General features: G+C 33.4%; 4 protein-coding genes across 8 annotated transcripts; 3 read left to right on the top strand and 1 right to left on the bottom strand.

The window, feature by feature from the left end:
- Positions 1-1,844: 1,844 nt before the first annotated feature.
- On the top strand, positions 1,845-5,317 carry LOC108836636 (probable hexosyltransferase MUCI70). 2 transcript variants are annotated; one of them, XR_008938064.1, is made up of 9 exons: positions 1,845-2,430; positions 2,583-2,852; positions 2,956-3,169; positions 3,258-3,367; positions 3,480-3,679; positions 3,956-4,059; positions 4,279-4,466; positions 4,542-4,754; positions 4,838-4,975. XR_008938064.1 is itself a non-coding variant. In XM_056993177.1 (9 exons), the coding sequence occupies exons 1-9, from the start codon at positions 2,178-2,180 to the stop codon at positions 5,060-5,062; spliced, it is 1,764 nt and encodes a 587-aa protein (XP_056849157.1). In that variant the 5' UTR covers positions 1,852-2,177; the 3' UTR covers positions 5,063-5,317. The 2 variants fall into 2 exon arrangements, 1 of the variants encoding a protein (XP_056849157.1); XM_056993177.1 differs by having other exon boundaries at positions 1,852-2,430; positions 4,555-4,754; positions 4,838-5,317.
- A 6,376-nt stretch (positions 5,318-11,693) lies between these two features.
- Positions 11,694-13,869, top strand: LOC108820761 (purine permease 1). Its single transcript, XM_018593769.2, has 2 exons — positions 11,694-12,516; positions 13,292-13,869. Exons 1-2 carry the CDS (start codon positions 11,818-11,820, stop codon positions 13,652-13,654), a joined length of 1,062 nt encoding a protein of 353 aa, XP_018449271.1. The 5' UTR covers positions 11,694-11,817; the 3' UTR covers positions 13,655-13,869.
- Positions 13,870-15,494: 1,625 nt separating this feature from the next.
- Positions 15,495-17,109, top strand: LOC108821555 (purine permease 1-like). The gene is made up of 2 exons (XM_018594560.2): positions 15,495-16,198; positions 16,753-17,109. Exons 1-2 carry the CDS (start codon positions 15,503-15,505, stop codon positions 17,107-17,109), a joined length of 1,053 nt encoding a protein of 350 aa, XP_018450062.2. The 5' UTR covers positions 15,495-15,502.
- Positions 17,110-19,125: 2,016 nt separating this feature from the next.
- On the bottom strand, positions 19,126-24,713 carry LOC108819782 (chaperone protein dnaJ 1, mitochondrial). 4 transcript variants are annotated; one of them, XM_056991777.1, is made up of 19 exons: positions 24,559-24,711; positions 24,403-24,463; positions 24,054-24,098; positions 23,859-23,950; positions 23,655-23,738; positions 23,527-23,565; positions 23,338-23,448; positions 23,216-23,257; positions 23,035-23,122; positions 22,567-22,631; positions 22,426-22,488; positions 22,263-22,335; positions 21,768-21,859; positions 21,232-21,303; positions 20,689-20,745; positions 20,464-20,512; positions 20,314-20,383; positions 19,932-20,021; positions 19,126-19,525 (listed from the first exon to the last, which is right to left on the bottom strand). In XM_056991777.1, coding segments are annotated over exons 1-19 (1,212 nt in total). In that variant the 5' UTR covers positions 24,577-24,711; the 3' UTR covers positions 19,126-19,524. The 4 variants fall into 4 exon arrangements, 3 of the variants coding, with proteins under 3 accessions (XP_056847757.1, XP_056847756.1, XP_056847755.1); XM_056991776.1 differs by having other exon boundaries at positions 19,126-19,503; XM_056991775.1 differs by having other exon boundaries at positions 19,126-19,467; positions 24,559-24,710.
- Positions 24,714-25,322: the final 609 nt, after the last annotated feature.

Below are 25,322 nucleotides of genomic sequence, written 5' to 3'. Positions count from 1 at the left end.
GCATTTAGACAAAAAAAAAACTTATGGAATAAGAGTTCGATTTGAAATAAACTATAAATCATTTTTAAAGAAAAATACCACTATCAAAATTTCCTGGTAACAAAAAAAAACACTTATTGGGTGGGTAAACACTTATTGGGTGGGTTGACTTGCAAGTTGCAAACGTACATGGAATCCAACAATGATGGGCACGTCAAAGCTAAAGATAGCCCCAGCTAGGCAGCTACATGGTATGGTACGTTGCTTTGTTTAGCCGTCGGCTCAATCCTCTCATCAAATAGGGAGGCGTATGATGATAAGTGAAAATGGCAAATGTCTCGATTGTTTTTCAAAAGGAAAAAATGTCTTAATCAACCGGTGCATCATTCGTATAGTTGACTTTTGCTTGATAGACTATATCCCAACAGGCATGTGATCAATTCATCAAATACGCTTTATCGTATAAACTGAACGTTTATTTTTTTGATTATTCGAGAGAAAAGCTATATTAACACCAAAACCTTTTCTTTGGCAGTATTATAAAGAACCATATTATGTGTGTTAAAAAAATGAGAGCAACACTATGTTTATACTGAAAACGGATGTATTAAACACCCCCCACCCAATCCAAAAGAAAAAAACTGTCAAAGAATTTCGTATAATTAAATGCGACAGATGAGACTAATAATAATGAGAGGATTCATGGATGGCTGCTAGGTAGTGATTAAATAAATTTTCTAATTAATATTAAATCTTAGTTGTCACACATTCTGTAATGATGCAGTTACATGAGTGTTTGGACAATAATAATAGCCTATTATTTTATTTATTTTGTTCAACAATAATATTAGATGTACTTTTTCATATCCAGCAGTAACAAGTCGCCATGTGTCCTTTATAATCGTTCAAAATAAGTTATAGTATTAGAGAAAGACTTTCTTTTTTTATATAATCAAATTTCTATAGAACTGTAAACAAGTTATGTACAACGCACATCACTAATCTTCATTAATCATATTAAGGTTTTCCTTTTTTTTTTTTTTTCGCATACATACAGTTTTTTTCTTTTCACGCGGAATTATAATAGGGGTGGGCACTTCGGTTATTTTATCGGTTCGGTTCCGGTTCGGTTCGGTTTGGTTAATTCGGTTCAATGATTTATCCAACCAAAGTAAACCATAGTTAGTTCGGTTTGGATCGGTTTCGGTTCGGTTTGAACTCAGTTCGGTTTGAATTCGGTTCGGTTTTAAAACACAAACGCATGGTCATAAAATCATCGTGTTGACGATTATAAAAAACTAAATGACTAGATTCAATATAAAACCGAAAAAAACTTTTAGAAACACAAAACATATATAAGAGCACAATCAAATCAAAGTTAACTATAATAAATAGAAAATTAAAAAAACATCGTTAATAATACCTCTACAAAATAAACTATATAAACTAAATATAATGTAAAACTGAAAGAAAAACTTTAACAAATTATAAACATCAAACAAAAATTAACTAAAGTAAATAGAAAACTAAAAAAAAAATCCTTAATAAAATTAACAATAACTTTAGTCTTAGCATTTTAGTATATTGTATATTGCTAATATGCACATTGGTTATGGGTTCGGTTTAGTTTGGTTCGGTTCAACGTGGTTCGGTTCGGATCGGGTTCGGTTCGGTTGGTTCGGGTTGGGAAAATCTTAAACCTAACTGTTTGATAATAGACTTTGATTCGGTTCGAATCGGTTTCGGTTCGGTTGGTTCGGTTCGATCGGTTCGGTTCGGTTTTTTTGCCCACCCCTAAATTATAATACAACGATTTTTTTTTTTTTGGGGAAGAGTATCTATAAATAATTGATCCGTCGTCAAATTTTGACAGTATTTTTGTTTGTTTGTTTGTTAGAGCGTGGTGTTAGGGGTGACGAAAGAGTGACTTTTTGGCTTCTGATTTTTGAATCTTGTGAGGAATCAAAACCCCAATCACAAACCCTAGCTTCTCGATTCCTTCTTCTCCAATCCTCTTTCCATTCCATCGAAAGATTCTTCTGAATCGATTCTGTTCGAGCTCGATTCCGTAGATCAGATTGCAATCTGGACTCGATTTGGGTGAACTTGAACATCCAAGCTTAAACTCTTGAATCCTGAAATTGAGTTTTTGATTGGGAAGATTTGATGGAGTGATTAAAGGAGGGAGGGGAGAAGAGATGACTGGATTGGGCGTTCGATCCAGTAGCAATGGTTCCTTGGAGAAGATCAACGGCGTCGTTTTATCTATCCATACGACGACTACTGCTACCACTACCACGACGCGTACTAAACCATATAAAATGCACAAGGAGAGGGAAGGTCTCCTCCTCCCTTGGATCTGCAAATTCGCCGGCCGTAAGAAGGTCGGCATGTTGCTCCTCTTCTCCATCTCCGCCGTCGTCTTCCTCCGCATCCTTCTCGTCGGCAAAGGTATAACCAACTCCTTTTTGTTGTTTCTTAATTTTGAATTAAGTTTTATTATTCATATTGGTGATCGTAATTGCCACGTGTACTAGGAAACTAGAGTTTACTTCATAGTTATGAATCGAGATCATTGTACCTTTTTGCATTTTGTAAATCAGGTGAAGATGGTCAGGATGTTCAGGTTCCTCCCAGTCTTCATTTCAACGGCACTTCTGTTGTAAACCATTCCACCATGTTGTTACCAACTAATGAAGAGGAAAGAAGCATCAACAACATTCGAAATATATCTTTTCTCGGATTGAATGCCGTATCGTCTCCTCCTACTCCTCCTATGCATTTTCTTGGATACACGCTTCCTCAAGGACATCCTTGTAACAGTTTCACCTTGCCTCCCCCACCAGCCGACAGAAAAAGAACTGGGCCACGCCGTAAGTCTTTTACTTTCTTATGATCACTACTACAAGACTTTTGCTGTGTGATGATGGTGCTGAAAAAGGTCTGAGATTTTTACTGTCTTGGTTTGATTTTCAGCATGCCCGGTGTGTTACCTTCCAGTAGAAGAAGCAATTGCCTTGATGCCAAATGCTCCTTCGTTTTCCCCTCTTCTTAAGAACTTGACGTATATATATGAAGAACCGTTAAACAGAGACACGGAGTTTGGAGGGTCGGATTTTGGTGGTTATCCTACTTTAAGACATAGGAATGATTCTTTTGATATTAAAGATACAATGAGTGTACATTGTGGGTAAGTATTATCTTTGTTCCCCTTGTCTCTTTTTTTGTGTCTCATCTTAGTAACTTTCTCTTGTTTCAATCATGATTTTTTCAATCAGGTTTGTCAAAGGACCTCAACCTGGTCGAAATACAGGTTTTGACATTGATGAGGCTGATCTTCTTGAGATGAAGCAATGCCGTGGGGTTGTTGTTGCTTCGGCTGTATTTGGTAGTGATTCTCGTGATATTTTTTATCTTATTTTGTAATCGATCGCTCTAGTCATGTTGCCAAATTTTGTGTGTTTCTGATGAAGGTTCTCTCTCTTTCTTTCTCTTTGCAGATGCTTTTGATGATGTAAAAGCCCCACAAAATATCAGTAAATACTCGGAGGAAACAGTTTGCTTCTACATGTTTGTTGACGAAGAAACTGAATCAATTTTGAAGAGAGAACGAGGCCTTAACGGCAACAAGAAAGTAGGGATATGGAGAGTTGTTGTTGTTCATAATCTCCCTTATTCAGATGGAAGGCGCAACGGAAAGGTAAAAATTCACCTCTTTTATTTTTTTGTACTGACGAAGTTATGCATCTAGTTATTCAAAACTAGAACACGAACTCAGTGACGTGCTAGAGACAGTATGGTATCCACACTGCTGTAACAACAGCCTTTTTGCTTCAGATCAGGCTTGAAGTTGTTTACTATATGAAGGGAGAGCAAACAATTATTCCGTAGAAACCCAATAAAATCAGATTTGAGTGTGCACAACTTATCTCACTGCAGAGGCCACTTATATGCTGATACCTCGTTCTCTTTGTAGGTACCGAAGCTTCTTGTTCATAGGATGTTTCCAAATGCTCGCTATTCTTTATGGATTGATGGAAAACTTGAGCTTGTCGTCGATCCACATCAGATTCTGGAAAGGTAAAGTCTTATCATATATTATCCCTTTAAGATCAATACCAGGATATCCCTAGTGATATGATGTATGTATGTAGTGTTCCCAATATTGTATTGCAACCACCATCAATTGTAGTTGGCTATGCAGTTACTGAATAACATACATTCCTTTAATTATTTTAGTGATTTCTTATGATATGTATCTGTGCCGCAGCAATCTGACTTGACCTCTGTTTTCATCAGGTTCTTGTGGAGGAAAAATGCTACTTTTGCAATTTCTAAACATTACAAAAGATTTGATGTCTTAGTGGAAGCCGAAGCAAATAAAGCAGCTGGTAAATATGATAACGCCTCTATTGACTTTCAAGTGGAGTTTTACAAGAATGAAGGGTTAACTCCATATTCTGTTGCAAAGCTCCCAATCACAAGCGGTATGTCTCTCTTTTGGATTGTACTTATTTTCTTCTAACAATCCGCTTTCTGCATCAAAAAAGGTTAACTTGTAGGCAAATGTTGCAGACGTACCAGAGGGGTGTGTCATTTTAAGAGAGCATGTTCCCATAAGCAACCTCTTCACTTGTCTTTGGTTCAATGAAGTAGACCGGTTCACTTCTAGAGATCAAATCAGTTTCTCAACAGTAAGAGACAAGATTGCAGCAAAAACAAACTGGACAGTAAGCATGTTCCTTGACTGCGAGAGACGCAACTTTGTAGTTCAGGTAACTAACTTCTTCTTTCTTATGTTTTGACTTAAAGCCTAAACAAAAAGTAGTAACTAAAATCGAAAACAATCAAAATGCAGAGATATCATCGAGCAGAACAAGAGAGATATGCAAGGCAAAAACCACCAGTGCCTAAATTTTCTCCTCCACCGCCTTCACTGCCTACTACTACACCAGTTCTAATCAGCAGCGATTTGCCTAGGAAAGCCTCGAGTGGAAGAGCGGTTAGCAGAACGCCGCCTAGAAGGCGTGGAAGACGGTCTGGTTCAAGAGGGCACAGGAAAGCTAATCTGCCTGTACGATGATTACCAGATTCAGCTTAGGACTGAAAGAAACAAAGCCCCTTTGCAAAGAGTTTGGGTTTCTTCTTCTTCTTCAGGGTCACTTTATTGATTCAAATTTTACCACACAGTATGTTCCTTTTTTTTTGTTTTTTTCCTCCATTGATTCAAAGGATTCAAAATCATTTTTTCAATGTATATATATATTATACACAGACATTTTTGTACTTGGATGATAAATTATAGTTTCGAATTTTTGAAGAAAGGCTGTCTTAGTTAACTTCAAGTGTCTTGCGTCTTCTTTTTTGTAGGGTTTTGTCTCTCGAGTAATAATAGTCTTCCCCGAAAGTAAAAGTACAACTAACTTGCCGACAATAGTGCAAGTTTCAGTGATTGTTGGTCCCGTCCCAAACGTTTTTATCATATCACATGTCTATACGAACGTAAACCATACATGATACATTATGATCCACCCTATTTATATAATCTGATATAAAAGTTTAAGGCTTCAGCTTATTGATCACTATCCAACAAATTATGTATAATTGTATTATATAAATATGTGAAATTATATAGGACTATAGACTGTTTGGAGGCTCTATGTAAATTTTTTTTGTTCTATGTAAAGTTTAAATCAAGCGTACTTGTGTTATAACTTGCTTTTGCAAAATTTAGATTCTATCTTATTAAAACAGAAACATTACAACTTATTCTAGGTGAATTTTAAAGTTTGATCTTATATAATTAATGTTATATTAATCTATTTATTATTAGACATGCCTTTTTATAAATAACTAATATCAACTATTACCATAGATTTTCACTTCTTACCTTATTATTATATCTACTACACATGTTTCCTTATATTGCATATATTTTACTATAAGCTAGATACATCCACTAGCATATTATACTATAAAATAGATTATTAATAATACATCTACTAACATATAACAATATATGACATATTACTAATAATATAATATATTATATGTATTCATTAACTTGCATCTATCAATATTAACAATACTATGAAGACGACTAACTCTATACTTTGAACCTATAATCATGATATACTAATTTATAACAAAAAGTAATATTACTGTTACAAATTAATTTTTATAAAAATTATGAAAAACAGCAATTTGTTATATAAGATAAATTTAATCAAGATCCAAATCTCTTTTTTTCTGTTCAGAAAAAAAGAAACCTACGAATATATACCATTAAGTTAGCCAAAAATCTTCCGAATAAATAGTAAATTTCACCAACCCAAAAAAATGAATTAAAAATATAACAAAAATACTATGTTTGAAATTTAGCTCACTAGGTCGGGTATAAATCTATTCATTTCAGGTATGAGTTCTTCGAGTTCTCAACATTTGGATCTAATTAGGTATTTGATATTTTTTTGTCCGAGTCGATTTTTTTCGGTTCCGGATCATTCTAACTTTTTATATTATAAATCTTAAATAATATACAACATATATATAAAATATATGAATCAAAAGATAAATCCGCGCAGACGCGCGGATCATGATCTAGTTTAAAATTATTTTTCTTATATATTGTATCTAAAATTTATTGTCATGTGCGTATTTATCAATGATCTGTTGTTCTATACGATCTTGAAGTTATGGTCTTCCCTTGCTTTCATGTCTACCACTATGTCAATTCATTAGAATTAAATGATCTTTTTTCCTCTCTGGACTCTGGGCCACTATCATATAGGTTCGATCATAAAGAGAATCGGATCGGATTTTCTCTTTAGAGGGCCATGATTATTAGTTCTATTTTAAAGACAAGCCAACTTGTTGGTGAACCATGACCTAATGTCTTTTTTCTAGGTGAACAAATAATAGTAACTAGATCTTGACCCGTGCGACCGCACGGGTATTTATTTTCTGTTTTTAGTTTTTTTTTTTGTATTAAATGATGTATTTGTAATATTTGATAATAAATTTTTACCGAAAACTAATTTTTGCAGTTATAACAAAAATTAAAATTAAAATTTTAATAAAATATTCTTATATAAATTCAGTTATCCTAATTAAAATAGTATATGTGTGGGTCATAATGCTTTCGAACTCCAAATATTTGGAATTTCTATTAATTTAAATTTGTTAAAAAATAATCACACTCGGTATTTAATTTTAAATTTTAATTTGGGTGTACTAAATGTTATATTTGTAAATTTAATCATATTAAATTAAGTAATTTTATATTTTTGCGTTTAACGTAAAATGTATCACCGACACTGGAGATCACCTAAACAAATCTAACATTTATATGATTAGATGTATGTGTAAGATATATAACAAACAAAGTTTTTAAATGATAAGTATGAAAATACACAATATGGTTAGTATGCTATAAACATGATACGTTACTTATAAAATTTGTAAGAATAAATAATTGTTAGATTTTTAACAAATTTGTAACATATAAAAATTAAGATTATAATTTGTAAGAAAATGAAATGTGATATAATATATATTTGATCTAACTGTTAATTCATTATAAATGGGCTTACGTGTTCAATAATTTTCAGATTGGATTTTGACAATTAGTTTTCATAATTACTGTAGACAAATGAGAAAATCAATGGAAAATAATTTTTTGAAAATAAATAAAATGATTCAGTTTCTATATCTTGTAGTAGAGATGGGCGTTCAGATATTCATTCGGATTTGATTCAGGTCTCTTTGGGTTTTAGATTTTTGGGTTAAAGGTTTTAGCCTCATTCGGTATTTATAATTTCGGTTCATGTTCTTGTTCGGATAACTCATTTGAATTGTTTAAAAAAAAATTAAAATTCTTAAAATATAAAAGTAAAAATTTATATAACAAATAAATTTGAATAATGTATGGCAAAAACTTAAACTTAACATAAAAATTGTTTTGGTTCGAATATTAAAAGATAGTGATCTCCTACCATATCATATGCGATTTTTATTATCATTAAATGTGGTAAATTTAGAATTAGGAAATGTATTTATTAACTGAAAAGACAGCATTAATAAAATTATAAATAATTTCGAAATTGATTTAATAAAGAAAGAAAATTAAATTTTATATTGGGACAACACATTAACTCAACTGAAAAAGACAACATTAAAATAGGTAACTTAATTTATATTAGGAAAACACATTAACTCAACTGGAAAAGATAAGCATTAAATTGGGTAGTTTAATTTAATTCTTAGTGGCATTTAGGCGTAAATAATGTGCAACTTGTAGGATTAATCCATATGTGTACTTCTGTTTTAATAAAGTAGATGTGTGTATTTTTGACATATTTATAAATAAATATTTATTTTATATAAATGTTAGTATATATTTTACAATTTAAATTTATTAAATATTTGTTTATTATGGAATTTCTAAACACAATAATTTTATAGTTTATATTGAGTAATTTTATTTTAGTTTTGAATTAGCAACTGTGTAATATATATGATTATATAAAGTATGAACGATTCATTCTTCAATTTTTGGGTCAATATTTTACTATCAAAATTAGGAGTATTTTTAATTATAACATAAAAATAATAAAAATAATAAAAATTTATCTTTAATTGATTGCATAGAATATTAAAATATGGTAAATCTGTTAGTTAGCTAGATTATAGGAAGTTGTAATCTTACTTTTAGTTAAATAAAGGAAATATAATAAATACTTAACATTGAACTTTTTAATTAATTCAATGGCATGTGATTGTAAATATTGTGCAAGTTTAAGGGTTAGTTTTAATTTGTACTTCAGTTTTAATAGATTAGATAATCTCTCTTACGTACACATGAGATACATGTGACTCAAGCTACACAGAGTCAAATCAATAGCGCTATTTGTTTCAGGTCATGAATAAAGTGAGTTTAGGCTTCACATCAGTCTAGAGTAGAAGAATGTTATCTCAGTCCGGCTCATCGTTGATTCATGAGTCACTTTATATTTGGCTTATTGTGATCTAACGCCACCAATTTGATTGGAGTTGATGGGCTGATAGTCTGCTCAATCCTCGTTCGTCACCAATATTCACACTGTGGACTTAAACTGTAAAGTATATAGTTAAAAGATGGTCTAGAACCACTTGTCGAACACTAGTCTCAAGATTCTCCACGACTTCAATTTCAGACCAACAATAATTGATTCCTTCTTATTACTTTACCTGCTGAATGATGACGAGAGCCTAAATGTTTTTTTTGTCTACAACAGTTTTTTTTTGAGATATGAGTTTTTCTACAGCATCGGTTATGAGAGTATTATTCCTAATTTGTCATGAAAATAAATAATCTTGTATATTAAAAATTATTTTATAAGTTATGAAATTTCATTGAGATATTATATATAAATATTATTATAAGAAAATATTTTTCTTTTCTGCTGTTTAAGATAAATGATATGAAAAATATAACTAAATAGAAAAGGAAACCTAAATAAAAATTTGAATAATAGTAATAGTCATGATAATTTAAATTTATTAATAATAACTTTATAGTTAGTTTAAATAACTTGATCTTTTAAATAATATTATAAATATTAACTTGTCAATAAACATATGGTTTAGCCAATTTGTGATGAAGTCCAAACTCCAAACTAATCATATTTTCTTTCTCTTCTATCCAAACTTCTGGGGCCACTAGGACAGTGACTCATCGTTTACTTTTAGTGCATGTGGTTAGTGTTCTATGATCTATCTCAATGATTTGAATATATAAACAACTTGGTTTAAATGTAATAAATGTAAGCCAGTTTTTTTTTGTAAACAAACTGGGTTTATGAACCAAACAATAGTTTGTTATATTTTGCTTCATATACCAACTTGAATTATGAATATGTAGCAGATTTAATCGTACACCTATTTAAAATGTTAAGAGAAAATCAATGTTGCTGTAGGAAAAATATAGGGGTGTTATCTAATCAAGAATTATGAATAGAAACTAATCCAAGTACAAAATGAATGTAAATAAACAATCCAATATGTTGTTATTCTCTGTCTCTGGTCTTAAACTGTTATTGATCTATGCAATTAAAATTGGTGTTACTGGATATTCATTTGTAATTCATGTTTTGGGATTTTTAATTGTTTGGTTGTTAGTCATTTTTAAAATGTTTCATCAAAATTTGGTGTAATAAAGAGGTAATAACTCACATGTATCAACTATCTATTTCACCATACTTAAATGTGTTGTGTATATCAGGAATAATAACACGTTTCTTCATATCACAATAAAATTTAAAGCCACGTGGTATAGCATCCACATTAAATTAAAAAGAATTGAAAAAAGTGGAAAAAGAGAGAGATGAGGTCGGTCTGAGAACCTAAAAAAATGTTAGATACTCTAGTCATATCTGTGGCTTTGTGGTTGGCTCACTGTATTTTTGTGACTTTAAATTTAATTATTAATCAAACATATTACAAATTTACAACTAATAAGAGCATTTTTAATCATAAGTCTTTCAAACTCAATCTCTCATATATTTTATATTAATATATTACAAAATGAATTAAGTGGAAAAACATCTCTTCAAATGTTCCTTGAATTTTTTCAAAAAAAAAATGTTCCTTGAATTTCTCAAATAAATAAATAAAATTCTCACTTTTATCTTATTTGCTCTCTTATTTCATTTATATTATTGTTTTAGACTATATTAGTGATATATATCTTATTAAAACAGAAACATTACAACTTCTTTTAGGTGGATTTTAATGTTGGACTTTATGTAATTAATGCTATATTAATCTACTTATTATTAGACATGCCTTTTTATAAATAATTAATATCAACCATTACCATAGTTTTTCACTTCTTACCTTATTATTATATCCACTATGCATGTTTTCTTATATTGCATATATTTTACTAGATACATCCACTAGCATATTATATTATAAGATAGATTATTAATAATACATCTACTAACATATAATACTATATATATTCATTAACTTGCATCTATCAATATTAGCAATACTATAAAGACGACTAACTCTATACTTTAAACCTATAAACCAATATATACTAATTTATAACAAAAATGATATTACTGTTACAAATTAATTTTTATAAATATTATTTATAGCAGCAAATGTTATATAAGATAAATTTAATCAAGACCCAAATCTTTTTTTCCCTGTTCAGAAAAAAAGAAACCAACGAATATATACCATTAAGTTAGCCAAAAATCTTTCGAATAAATAGTAAATTTCACCAACCAAAAAAAATATATATTAAAAATATAACAAAAGATATTATGTTTGAAATTTAGCTCACTGGATCGGGTATAAATCTGTTCATTTCAGGTATAAATTCTTCGAGTTCTTAATATTTGGATCTAAGTAGGTATTTGTTTTTTTTGTCCGGATTGATTTTTTTGGTTCCGGATCATTCTAATTTTTTTATATTATAAATCTTAAATAATATACAACATGTATATAAAATATGTGAATCAAAAGATAAATCCGCACAGGCGCGCGGATCATGATCTAGTTCTAATATTAAACTCCAAGATACTCTTCCCAGGATTAGATACGTTGGGATACTGTGGTTGAAAATTAAAACCCGAATACAGTTTTCTATATAGTCACAAATGCACCGCTTTGTGGTGTCCCCATATAGGCATATCACACGATTCAAAATCACAAACAGACAAAACACAAAAAAAAACAGATATAATGGCTCTTTGACCATTTTGAGCTGATCAGAAAAATCAACCGAAACACCAATAAAGAGGACAACAACTCAAACACAAAACATCAAAGGTAAAGAAGAAGAAAATGAAGAACAGTCTGATAATTATAAACTGTGTTATCCTCACTATAGGAACATGTGGAGGTCCATTGTTAACTCGTCTCTACTACACCAATGGTGGAAAACGAATCTGGTTCATGAGCTTCCTCTCAACCGCAGGTTTTCCAGTCATCCTCATCCCTCTCTTTTTCTCCTTCCTCCGCCGCCGCGGCAACCGCAACAGCTCTGAAACCGCAGAAAAAACTAAGCTTATCCTCATGGAAACTCCTCTGTTGATCGCATCCATCGTCATAGGATTGCTCACAGGGCTTGACAACTACTTATACGCATACGGGTTAGCTTATCTGCCAGTTTCAACTTCATCTCTCATCATAGGAACTCAGTTAGCTTTCAATGCTCTCTTTGCTTTCTTCATGGTCAAGCAAAAGTTCACTCCCTTCTCTATAAACGCTGTCGTTTTGCTGACGGTGGGCATCGCAGTCTTGGCCTTGCACAGTAATGGAGACAAGCCGGCTAACGAGACTCACAAGGAGTATGTTGTTGGGTTCTTGATGACTGTGATTGCAGCTCTCTTGTATGCTTTTATATTGCCGCTTGTTGAGCTCACTTACAAGAAAGCTCGACAAGAAATCACTTTCCCACTTGTGCTCGAGATTCAAATGGTCATGTGCATCGCTGCTACTGGCTTCTGCGTTGTTGGCATGATCATCGATGGCGATTTCAAGGTAATAATATTAAGTTTTAATGGTCTTTTTTTTTGCTTAAGGGTATCTTTGCATGGATCTTGAAGAGCAGATTTTCTATGCAAACCCTAATAATTGAATTTTAGATCCTATTTTTATAACATTTCCAAAATCATTAGTTACTTTGATCTTGTGAGGGCACTTAATCATGGTATCTAATATAATATATAATCGATTAAAAACTTTAAAAAAAATCGAAAGCAAAAAAGAAGAGAAGTGATACTCTTGCTATACATGCTATATTATTAGTGGCTAAATTTATTTATTTACTATTAAAATTTAATTTAGTAATTACATTATACTAAAATGATGTAGGGGTATTATTTTGTCTAGAACTCCATTTGGAGAACTTTTAGCAGTGGAAGTACTCTGATATATCAAAATTTAGTACGGATTTCCGAATGTTATGGAATATACTATTATTTTAAGTAGAAATTGATTAAAAATCATTATATATAATATATGTCTTATAGATTTGTTTATTTTATCGGTGCATGGATTTAAGAGTATTTAAATCCATTTGTATTTATTTCATTTCATTGATGTGTGTATTTATGACACATGATCTCATAAATATATGTCTTGTAGTAGATTTGTTTATTTTTGAACAAAAAAAAAATGACACATGATCTCAACTTGTAGTTTGAGATTGTTGATTTAATAAATTTCCCATTCAAAACCATTATACGAATTTCTCGAATTTCTAAATTAAACGTCAACATCACTCATCTAACATACATTTTTGATATGTTTCTAGGTGATATCAGGAGAAGCAACGGACTTCAAGATCGGAGGATCTGTGTTTTACTACACGTTGATTGTGATCACAGGAATAGTATGGCAAGGGTTCTTTTTAGGAGCCATAGGGGTTGTGTTCTGTGCGTCGTCTCTAGCTTCTGGTGTGCTAATCAGTGTTCTGCTTCCGGTGACGGAAGTCTTGGCCGTCATTTGCTTCAGAGAGAAATTTCAGGCGGAGAAAGGTGTCTCTCTCTTTCTCTCCTTATGGGGATTCGTCTCTTACTTCTACGGCGAGTATAAATCCCGCAAGAAAGTTCTCGAGAAACACCAGCCGCAGGAGACAGAACTGCCTCCTCTTCAAGTTAGTGATTCTATTGCTTAAAGGTCTTTTCCTTATCTACAGGAGAACATTATGGTTTTGAATTTTGGATAAAAAAGAATAAGCTTAGATCATCTTTTTCTATCTGTTATGTGTATTTTTCAGTGAATTTGTTAATGGTCTTTTGTATAATTAAACGTGTGTTGTTACAATACTGTATGTTATAGAAAAGCAAAGTACACCAAATGATTATATATTGTTATTTGTGGTAAAGCCTGTTTGGTTCATTTTTATGATTTTTTTACAATAAAGAAATCATCACTGAGAGCAGCTAGTTATTCAAACGGTAAAATCAATATGCAAACATATAATGATCAGTTTGCAAACAATTAATTTCTTTTCTTACAAAATCAAAATCTGAAAATTGAATAAGATTAATTTGCAAAAATATCACATGCACATAATTATATTTTGTTATTTAGCTACGCAATACATAACGGTCAAAATCAACAGCCTTCTTGTTATCAGGTCTGGAATAAAGTGTATAATTCACATATATTTGGACTCCAAGAATACCATCTCAGTCATATTCATCGTTGATTCATAAGTGACTTCTTATTTGTCTTATTATGAACTAACACCACCAATTTTGACTTTGTCTTAAAGCTAGCTAGATATTATATACTTTTCTTTTTGACAAAGCTTTGCTAAATCAGAACACTACTTCTATCATTAGACGTAATCACTTCCATCAAATTTTAAGATAATGCCATAAAATTAAAAAGGTCCACTGGAGTTGATGGGGGCGATAGTTAAATTCTTCTTTAGTCACTAAGAATCATAGAGTGGATTCGAACTTGCTCGTAGAAAGTTAAAGATGGTCTATAACCACAAGACTAGAAAGTGCAAAAATAAGATAAAACCATTACAAATTTTCGTTGGAGTTGATGAGGACCGATAGTTAAATCCTCATTTGTCACCAAGAATATCACAGGGTGAATTCGAACTTGCAAGTAGAAAATCAAAATGTATGTAACCACAAGACTAAAGTGCAGAAGATAAAACAAAACAGCTAGAGTTTAGTCTGGCCACAGTTACGTTACTTCCATTTTAGACCAATAATAACTTACTAGAAACCAGCAACTGAGATTAGTTTCCTCTGGTACATATACTGTAATTGTAAATGAGAGGCTGATCAGGTTACTCTTTTATAACCAAATTCTAAGTTTTAAGAACCAAACCGAATATGTCCACCCACCCTTCCCAATCATGTTTTATTATAATTTTACTTTCAAAATAATTGTAAATGGGGAAAACTGAACACTTAAATAAGTATCGTTTTGAAAAACCACATAGCCAACAATATATGATCAAGTCTTGAGTTATCTCCAGTATTAGAAAATGATATTTCTCTTATCATGTACGCCTTTTTGGAAATTTTCTTTTCTTGCTTTTCATACACACGACTATATATATCTTCCCAATAATATAATAACTTATATATTTCAAGTCTTCGTTTTGTCATACTTGATGTGTAATTCAGTAATTCAAAACGTGTTAATATTTTTATCTTTTGTGTATGTTAGCGATCAAGATGTGTTAACACGATAAAATGAGCATAAGCGTTTTGGGATCGCAAACGCGCCGTTATGTAATAATGCTTCACACGATTCGAAACCAGATCAGAAACACACAAATACAGATATAATGGCTCTTTGACCCTTTTGAGCTGATCATAAATCACCAAAGGCCCATATATAGCCGAGGAAAATATAAGATTAGGCAAATAGTATTCTGATAAGTTCAAATATGTTCAATATAATATTCCTATCAGTTAGCTGTGGCAAAATGTGTATAAAACACCCATAAACAAAGCAAACCGTTACTTAGAGAACAAAAAACAGCAAGAAGATGAAGAACGGTCTGCTAATCATAATATGCATTTTCTTGTCTGTAGGAACATGTGGGGGTCCTTTGTTAACTCGTCTCTACTACACCAATGGTGGAACACGAATATGGTTCATGAGCTTTCTTGCAACCGCAGGTTGTCCAATCATACTCATCCCTCTCTATGTCTCCTTCATCCGCCGTAGCAACCGCAACAAGGCAGAAAACACAAATAAAACAAAGCTTTTCCTCATGGAAACTCCTCTCTTCATCGCATCCACCTTTATTGGTTTGCTCATAGGACTCGACAACTACTTATACGCATATGGATTAGCTTATCTCCCAGTTTCCACATCTTCACTCATTGTTGGAACTCAGTTAGCGTTCAATGCGATCTTTGCTTTCTTCATGGTCAAGCAAAAGTTCACTCCGTTCTCTATAAACGCCGTCGTTTTGTTAACGGTCGGCACTGGAATCCTGGCCTTACACAGCAAGGGAGATAGGCCGGCTGACGTGAGCCACAAGGAGTATGTGGTTGGGTTCTTGTTGACTTTGTTTGCAGCTGTTCTCTACGCTTTTATACTGCCGCTCGTTGAGCTCACTTACAAGAAAGCTCGACAAGAAATCACTTTCACACTTGTGCTCGAGATTCAGCTGGTCATGTGCGTCGCTTCTACTTGCTTTTGTCTCGTTGGGATGATTGTAAAAGGCGACTTCGAGGTAAAACTAAGAATCAGATCTTGTATGGTCTTTTTTTTGAACAAAGGTCTATTTGGTTGGATATATTGATTGAGCAAATATATATCAAAGAAACAGAGTTTTAGACTTTTAATTACAGATATTTTGATACAAACGCTGATAAATAACTGAGTTTTTTAAGTCGTATTTAAAAATTGTAGATTCCTGTTGGTTTAATAATATATCAAGAAATTGGTACGGATTTCCAAATATAAAGGAATATAGTAATTAGTAAAATGACAAATCCAAAAAACATTTCCTCCGTTTGAAGAGATATATATATATATATTACATGTGTAAGTTATCATGACTTACCCTTTTTTTTATTTACTACTCCTGTTTTATCAACTAAAGAAAAATTGAAGTATCAATTAATGAAAACAAGGATATAGACTTATAGTTATGATTGTAAACTATTTCCTATACATGTGAAAACCCTAAAACACTAAAAAAAAGTACAATGTAACTTTAAAAACTATATACTCAGTTAATCATTCTCGTGTAACACACTTTTGATATACAACTTATGTTTGTAGGCTATACCAGGAGAAGCAAGAGAGTTCATGATCGGAGGCTCCGCATTTTACTACACGTTAATGGTGATCACAGGGATAGTATGGCAAGGGTTCTTCTTAGGAGCCATAGGGGTTGTGTACTGTGCGTCGTCTCTAGCTTCTGGTGTTTTTATCAGTGTTCTTCTTCCGGTGACCGAGATTTTGGCCTTCGTTTGTTTCCGAGAGAAGTTTCAGGCGGAGAAAGGTGTCTCTCTCTTTCTCTCTCTATGGGGTTTCGTTTCTTACTTCTACGGCGAGTTTAAATCCGGCAAGAAAATTATCGATAAACCGGAGACAGAACTGCCACCACTTCCAGTTAGTGGCTCTGATGTTGCTTGAAGGTAGGTAATTATGTTCCTCTTTGTTTCCTGTTATGTGTGATTATGTGTATTTTTTGGTGTGTGAATATGTTTCTGTTCTTCTTGTGTATAACAACAAAACCAATAATTGTATACGCAAATGTAAATGTGAAATCTTTGATAAATAAATTGGATAAAATGTTATCTTTGTTGAATCTATCTCTCTACAGACTGTTTATCATTATATAAAGATAACATCTTAAACCTTTTTTTGGACTAAATTAACATCTTAAAACTTTTGATATCATATTTATTAAATCAAAGGATCTGTATTTGATGTGACAATGATAAAAGTCAAAAACTACAGTAAGCTCTTCATTGACAAATGACAATGTCAATGATAATAAAATTAGGAAAGAAATAAATTTAATTTCAAGTTGTTTCCCAACAAAGAAAGAAGTCCAGTTTCATATTGTAGATTTGGGAAATAAAAATGAACATAAAATCCAGATACTAAATTTGAATATTATCAGGGCCATGAGATAATTACAACATTTTTTTGAGAAAGTAATTACAACGTTTTGATACGTAATATATAACTGATAGCTAAACCAGTGGAGACAACACAGAAGAATCATATCTAGGTCAAAGAAAAAAACATAGATCATTCATACATAACGATGAAACAAAGAAATCATTTGGGGAGAAGACTATTTGTTTTAGGAGAGCTTCAGAAAAAAAAGAAATATAAATAGCTTCTATTTTTGTTTTTATTCTGTTTTAATAAGCAATAAAGCCTGCGAAACACCAACACTGAGTTTCATTACTCAGAGAAACTAGAACCGTCCATGAATCAGGAAGACAAGAACGTGAGGGCTCCTGTGAGGGTTTGACATTTTTCAGATATAAAATGATTGAAATGTTTTTATATTATTAATAAATATACTTATTTAATTAATAGTGTGTGGGATAAATAAAATTATTCATAAGATTAATGCTTTTTACAATCAATATTAAGTTTAAATTATGTATAAATTGCATTAAATTCTAAAACAACACTTTGTAAAATAATTTTAGCTATAGAAAACAGTGGAGGTCCTGATCTGATCATGTGTCTCTACTTCAAACAATGGTGGCAACAGGATTTGGTTCTCTACTTTCTTGGACCGCAGGTTTTCCAATCATCTTCAATTTTTCTGCTCTTCTCTTCCCTTAATTGGCGCAGAATCAACAATGGAAGCAAGAATAAAAGTTTCTTTGTCATAAACCATGTCTCTCAGGCTTCGATAACTATTTATACGCATATGGAATAGCTATCTCCCTGTTTCAACAGCTGCTCTCATCAGTGCTTCACAGTTGTCCTTCATGGATATCTTCTCAAATCATATTTCATGGACAGCCAAGAGTCCACCATTTTACCATCAATGTTATTGTTTTGTTAACTGTTGGAGCTGCGGTGTTGAAAATGCATACCAAAACTGATAAGCCGGTCCACGAGACTCACAAGCAATACATTATACATCATTGGGCTTTTGGTGACTGTCAGTAGTTGTTATATATGCTTTTCTCTTGCCATTAGTTAAAATTGCTTACCAGAAACCTAAGCAACCCATGAGCTACACGCTCGTGCTCGAGGTCCAGTTGATTTTATGCTTCCTTGCTTCTCTAGTCAGTCTCATCGGTATGCTAATCGCTTGTAGTTTCAAGGTTTGTCACTCTTTAAAACTTAAAACCTGCAAGAGAGCCTAAACAGGACAATGTTTTTGACTTAGTCCTGAAGTACTTCACTTTTTTTCATTTGAGAGCAAGAGAAAGACCCCAAAGGGAGAGAGCAACAGAAAGACCCATCACAGAGGTTTTACCTTTAATTTTCTACCATGGAAAGTTCCAAGCAGAGAAGTATCTCTCTCCCTTTTGGTATTTGGTCTCTTTATTTACATGGTGAGATCAAAGCCGACAAGAATAAGAAGAGAATTCATCTGAAGACAGAGCTTTAATCTTTGCCTAGAGAACCAGAAGCGAGTGTTCAACTTAAAAAAGAAGGAGCTTAGAAAGATACATCATAAAGTATCATTCTTTATTTCAATTTATCCCTGTTAATAGATTAGAGGACGTTTACAACTTGAAGCTATGCAAAAAACCATAAAATTTTAAAGTATCTCTCTTTCATTACCACATCAAATGAGTTTGTGATAGACTATGAGGTCAAATTATGACCCTTCTGTTATGCTATTGAGCTGTTTTTTTTTGTTCTTGTGCTGTCTTCTGCTGATTGCTTTTTTTAGCTTTTTCATCTCTCGTGGTTTGGTGGTTTCATCCCATTAACTTTCTCAACAATATCGCCAGCAGCATCACTAAGGAGAAATCGCGTATGATTCGAGGACCCATCCTATCCCACCTGTAAGTTTAACCAGTAGAGAGCTTCTGGTAAAGCCTGTTTGTTCATTTTCATGATTCTTCATTATCACCAGTGAGAGGAGATAACATTCAGTTTGAATCACAATGCAAAGGAAAAATATCTCAAGACAACCGCACCAAATCTAAATCTTTTTCAAACCACATATCTTGCTTCCCCTAGAGATTCTAGTTATTTTATTGACACTTGAATGCATCAAAAACACTAAAACAGTCCTATGCTAAAACATAGGTGCTTGTATAAGATAAATCTATTTATCTATACATACCTTTTAGCAGGCCTAGAGAATTCAACGAGAACATATAAGCATCTCTAAATCTTCTAGTAATCAACTACTTTCCTCTTTAAGGTAAATTATGCCAGAGATCCATTTGAGTCTACCATAAGATAAACCCACATTCTGCTGTTATAAATGCAGAGTACGAAATAAAATAGTATGTACTCACCAGTTTCCTTCAGCAGAACCACTCAATTCACTGTTGATTTCTTCCTTCGCAAACTCTTCCAGTATGGCGCGCTGACGTTCGTTAAGTTCACTAGAGAACATGCCAGAAATCAAATACAGCAGTTAAAGAAAATCCGTTAAAACGATGGAATGACAATAAGAGAACCCAACACATTCCACATGCCACCAGATATCACGAAGCTGATTAAACGACACTAGTTTCTAGAATCAGAATTAAACTTCCAGCCAGACAGCTTCAAAAGCGTTGCTTTTAGAGCAACAAACTGTGTTGTCCGTTCTAGAAAACAGCAGAAATTTTAAAACACAATCTGTTTTGTCTCCCAAAAAATTATTACTTGAGTTCCAGGTAGAAGAGATCTTACGTAGGAACGCTAACACGGAGTCGCACATATTGATCTCCATGATCTACAAAAAATCCTTGTTTCGGTAGTCCTGCAGGAACTCACATCTTAAAAACAGTACAAGCAAAGAAAAAAAAAAGTTAAACCATATAGCCTGATAGTTAAATGTACCTTTGCCTCTTAAAATAATAAGTTCGCCAGGCTGAGCACCCTTTGGTATCTGCAACAATTAAAACAAGTCACCTCTAGAATCTCCAAAGGCTTAAAGATCTAAACCATACTCTCCGTGAGAGGATGGAAACCAACTTGAACTCAGTTACAAATGGTAAATGCCAAATTGTAGAGATCCATCCATGCACGAAATATACTATAGATCTCACTGGAGGCGAATCTTACATCTATCTCTGTCTTGCCTGACAGTGTTGGCACCACAACTTTGCCTCCCAAAATGGCCTGTCAAATAAGTTTTTAAGACATGTACAGTATGGTTTAAGGGATAAATAGTCAAAACAACGTGAAGAATAAGACATGAAAGGAAGCGTCATGTTGGACTAATATAGGCAGTGTAACAAGCAATTTGCACTACAAGCTCAAACCTCTATGGTTGTATGGAAAAAATACAGCTGTAGCATGCATTTGAGTTTTATGACGGGGTGACATCAAATGAAGTTGAACTGATATGCTACATTATCTAATTATATGACAAGCGCGTTATATAATGACAAAGATGCTAGTGTTGCTATATTGAACAAAACTCGTTAATTTTCAAATCGACTGCAACGACTTCTAGTCGATGCCCTATGTTACTACAGAGCTTTATCAACTGGCAGAGTGGCAGTTAACACTTTTGACCACATAGTGTCACCACGCATGACACTATGTGGTTTAGAAGGAACTACTCTGACTATAAGCAAGTTCACGAATGACCAGTGTGCTTACTTGTGTAAAGCTAATATTAGCATCCACATAAATATCTGAGCCATCTCTGGAGAATGTCGAATCATTAGCAACCTGTGAGCAGAAGAAGATTAGATACTTGTTATTAAGGGAAAATAGTGGATTCAGTAAGACCATAGAGGAGGTAAGAACGATGATAGATTACAAGACTACTTATGGAGTGTACAAGTTTGCGTAACAATCCATTCACTGGATGTAAGAAGTTTAGAATAAATAGTCACAACAGAGGACAGGAAACACAATAGAGTAGCCATCACATGAAAATTTGTGAACAATGGTAATTATTTTTGCAATGAATACATCAGAGTAAATATATATGACTTATAATATGACTCTTAAGGCTTGCGCCATCTGTATTTATCTCTTAGACTAAAGTGATTAAGTGATCATCATAAGATGAGACGCATATGGTAGATCATTGTCAAGGCTGAGTTTGATTCAAAACTTCTCCAAGCACGTCTCAGGAAAAAGTAAAAAAGATACAAATTTTGAAGAAATTACAGATGCTTTTAACAAACCTTAAATGTGATATACAACTTTCCAGGTTGACTGGTTCTTGATCTTACATGACCAGCATTATCGATTGCGACCGTAGCGCCAGACTCCACCCCTTTGTTCAAGTAAAGAAAAATTGGCAAATTAAAGTTTGACAGAATTATATCATCAAGAACAAAATTGACTATCCGGTCCAGCAAACTTATGTATTATGATAATCAAAATCACAGTTCTAAATTGTTTATTTCGTCTCTGCCGCAAATATCAAGTGCAGATAAAAGCCAATTAACCAGGTAGTGCACAGACAGGCATAGTCTTAAAAATAAGAAAAAGAACAAGCCAGCCACTATAAGTGTGACCAGTAAGTAAATTGGGTAACATCTAAATCACATAAATTTTAAGGAAAGGACGGTAAAAGTGTTAATGAAATCTTGCCACTCATTTCATAGCAGAACTAGCATGTTTCAAACCCAAAATCAAGTTAAAGATGGAAAAAATCAAGAAGACTTCACACTTACCCCCAGGGATCACAACTTCAACCGTCTTTGTGGCTTCCACGACCCCAGATCCCCTACAAGACATGCAGTGCTCCTGAAGAGAGAGATAATACATATCTATGCTTGTAAGCATTGACGGAGAGATAACTACTGAAGTACCAAAATAGATTTTTTGTTCTCAGACCTTAACAATGTGCCCCGACCCCTTGCACGTCTGGCATTGTGCTGTAAAAGGAGGAATAGTTACCTGTTAAAGAGACAAAAAGTGTACCTTTTGTTAAAACTCCAAATAAAACAAAGATTATATTCTCTAGTTGGAACTTACTCGTCCAAGGCCCCTGCATGTTGGACAAACTCTCGTGGCAGCATCAAGAGCGTGGCCAAGCCCATCTATAAAACAATAAATGATGAGAGACTGGGAATAACGGGTTTGCATCAGTAGTGCTGTCAATTAAGTGAGTCACTCGTCCTCTCTAAGTTGACTTAGTTTTTTAAAGACTAGAACCCCGTAAATGTTACAAGAAACAAAAAGGCACAACCTGCAGGGCACAACTGTACATTACAATCAAATCAATGGTGACGGCCATTTCCAGAAGACCACTCTTTTACGAATTTATTGTTTTACCATTTGAACAAAAGCATATATATGATGAACTAAGACGAGTTAGGACTTATCCCTTAAAGCGTCTATACTCTCAAGTATCTTAACAGGAAATTTAGCGAACCATATCTGGGTTTCCGATATTAGTAAATGCAAAAGAGCAGATATCTTAAAATTCTGGGGGCCACTCACCACAGGAATCGCAAAAAACAAATGCATCAAATTCTAAACGCTTTGTGCACCCTTTTACAGCTTCGTAAAGAGAGAGCGTCAGTTCAACCTATTCAATTTTCAACAATAACAACAAGATTTACAAAATGGAGACCAGCTTCCCATTGTATAAAAGAATAAAGAGAGAATCAGATAAACTGACCCGAATATCAGATGAAAGCTGACTAGATTGGTCTTCAAAAATCTAAATCAAATGTACGAACATTAGAGACTTGACTAGTCCACATAAACCAGATGAGGCAAATCCACAACATAACAACGTACCTCAGAAAAAATCTTGTGGAACGAGTCCGAGAAATTGGACTGGTATGCACGTCTGAACCTCTCTGCACCACTACCGTCATTATTTACATATTCTGAATTCCGATAACGCAGCTGTATTGTGTGATAATAGCAAGAACTCATTTAGTGATCTCTCCACCATATAAATGACAACCAACAAGACAAGCGTACCTTATCATATTCTTCTCTTCTTTCAGAGTTTCCCAGAGTCTGCAGTTTGTCAATCCAATACAAAAGTATATCAGACGATAGATTCAAAATACACATTAAGATTTACAGGAAAAAAAAAGATAAAGTACCTCATAGGCCTCTCTTATTTCCTGGAACTTCTTTTTAGCGGAAGGATTATTTCTATTTGTATCAGGGTGGAACTTTTTCGCAAGCTGCACGGTTGTACATTCAATACATAAACTTGAGAGCGGACAATCTACTTCTAGTTTCTCCCTCGGCGCATACAAAAAGCATGAAATATTAAAGACACATTTCATATAACAATGGCTCACCTCATGGAATGACTTTTTAATATCTTCGCGGGTAGCTTTGGGAGAAACACCAAGAACATCATAGTAATTACGAGCACTGGAGAAAGATATCCCTGAGAAAGCAGTATACAGAACAAACAAAAGTTTCTAATGAATAAAAATGGATAAGAGAAACACAATGTTCTCCATCAAGAAAGAAAATAAAAAACAAGAGACCTGTAGCGTGAATGTAACGCTGGAACAAGAAGGGCTTCTGAGACCCTGCAAAGTACCAAGACACATCCCACGTTAATTTACAAAACATCAGACTTCGAATTTACCAACGAGTTTTTAGCTACACCACTAATTAAATTCCCTCACCACATGAGAAAAAGGACATAACTTTCTTAGACATCCTGATAAACCCTAAAGAGACCCCATTTCTCAATCTTAAGATTTATCGCTACATTTGGGGTTCTGCTAATGCTCGTAAACCCTAAATCAGCTCAGATAAGGCCCATCAATCAATCACGAACAGCAATATGTTAAATATCAGTTTTTTACTCTCTAGACCTTATTGATTTACCTGGTCGCAATCCGAGCGCGGAGGAGTCAAATGTTCGTCGCGCCTGTAAACTCCGCAGAACCTACGAAGAAAAAGGATAAGGCACCATATTAACACACGATTCAGCTCTCTCTCTAGCGGAATCGAGAGAGTGAGATTAAGAATAAGGAAGCAAACCGAATTGAATCTTCGCATGATTTGATTCGAAGCAGAGAGAGAGAGAGAGAGAGAGAGAGAGAGAGAGGAGAGGTTTTTGGTTTCAGAGTTTAAACCCTACGCAAACGCCGAGACAGAGAGAGAGAGACGTTCTGCCTTTTCTTTGTTCGTCTGAAGTCTCTACCTCGTTCAGAAGGTCCGAAAATGGAAAGACTAAAAAAATCAATCATCATTGTTTACATTGGCAATGTGCATATATCAGCATACCTATGTGTAATGGTAACACGATCCTTTTTACTTGTTTGGTTTTGTGTAAAATGTAACCATAGTTTGAGAAAAAATTTGGGATATTTTATCATATATATAATGTAAGTTATAATGAGGGAAAATTAAAAAAAGCTTGGATCGGATGATGAGAAACATTAAAACATAACCCATGATCTCATATTTGCTTCGTGCAACATTTTGATTTTCGTAGGATGGAGTGTGGTGAGATTTTTTTTTGATGATTTGGTTATTTGTACCGTATCAAAAAGTATGTCACATGTTTCTTCTTCTCATACGTACGTACACAGCTGATAATTAACTATCTTGATTGATATTTGTTTATTCTCCCATATATATCCTCGAGGACCTCGACTATAGATTCATGCGGTCGTTTCTAATACGAAGTCGTTAATAACATCTATTATAAATGTATGTAACTAATTAAAGATCACAAGAACAACTGAAGACATGAGAGAATCATTTAGTTCACAAAACTAAGAGTCAATTGACAAAGGGAA

This window comes from Raphanus sativus, chromosome 8, assembly GCF_000801105.2.
Source record: "Raphanus sativus cultivar WK10039 chromosome 8, ASM80110v3, whole genome shotgun sequence".
NCBI classification, from domain to species: domain Eukaryota; kingdom Viridiplantae; phylum Streptophyta; class Magnoliopsida; order Brassicales; family Brassicaceae; genus Raphanus; species Raphanus sativus.
The sequence above is the reverse complement of the archived record's forward strand: the minus strand, read 5'-3'. Positions and strand labels throughout refer to the sequence as shown.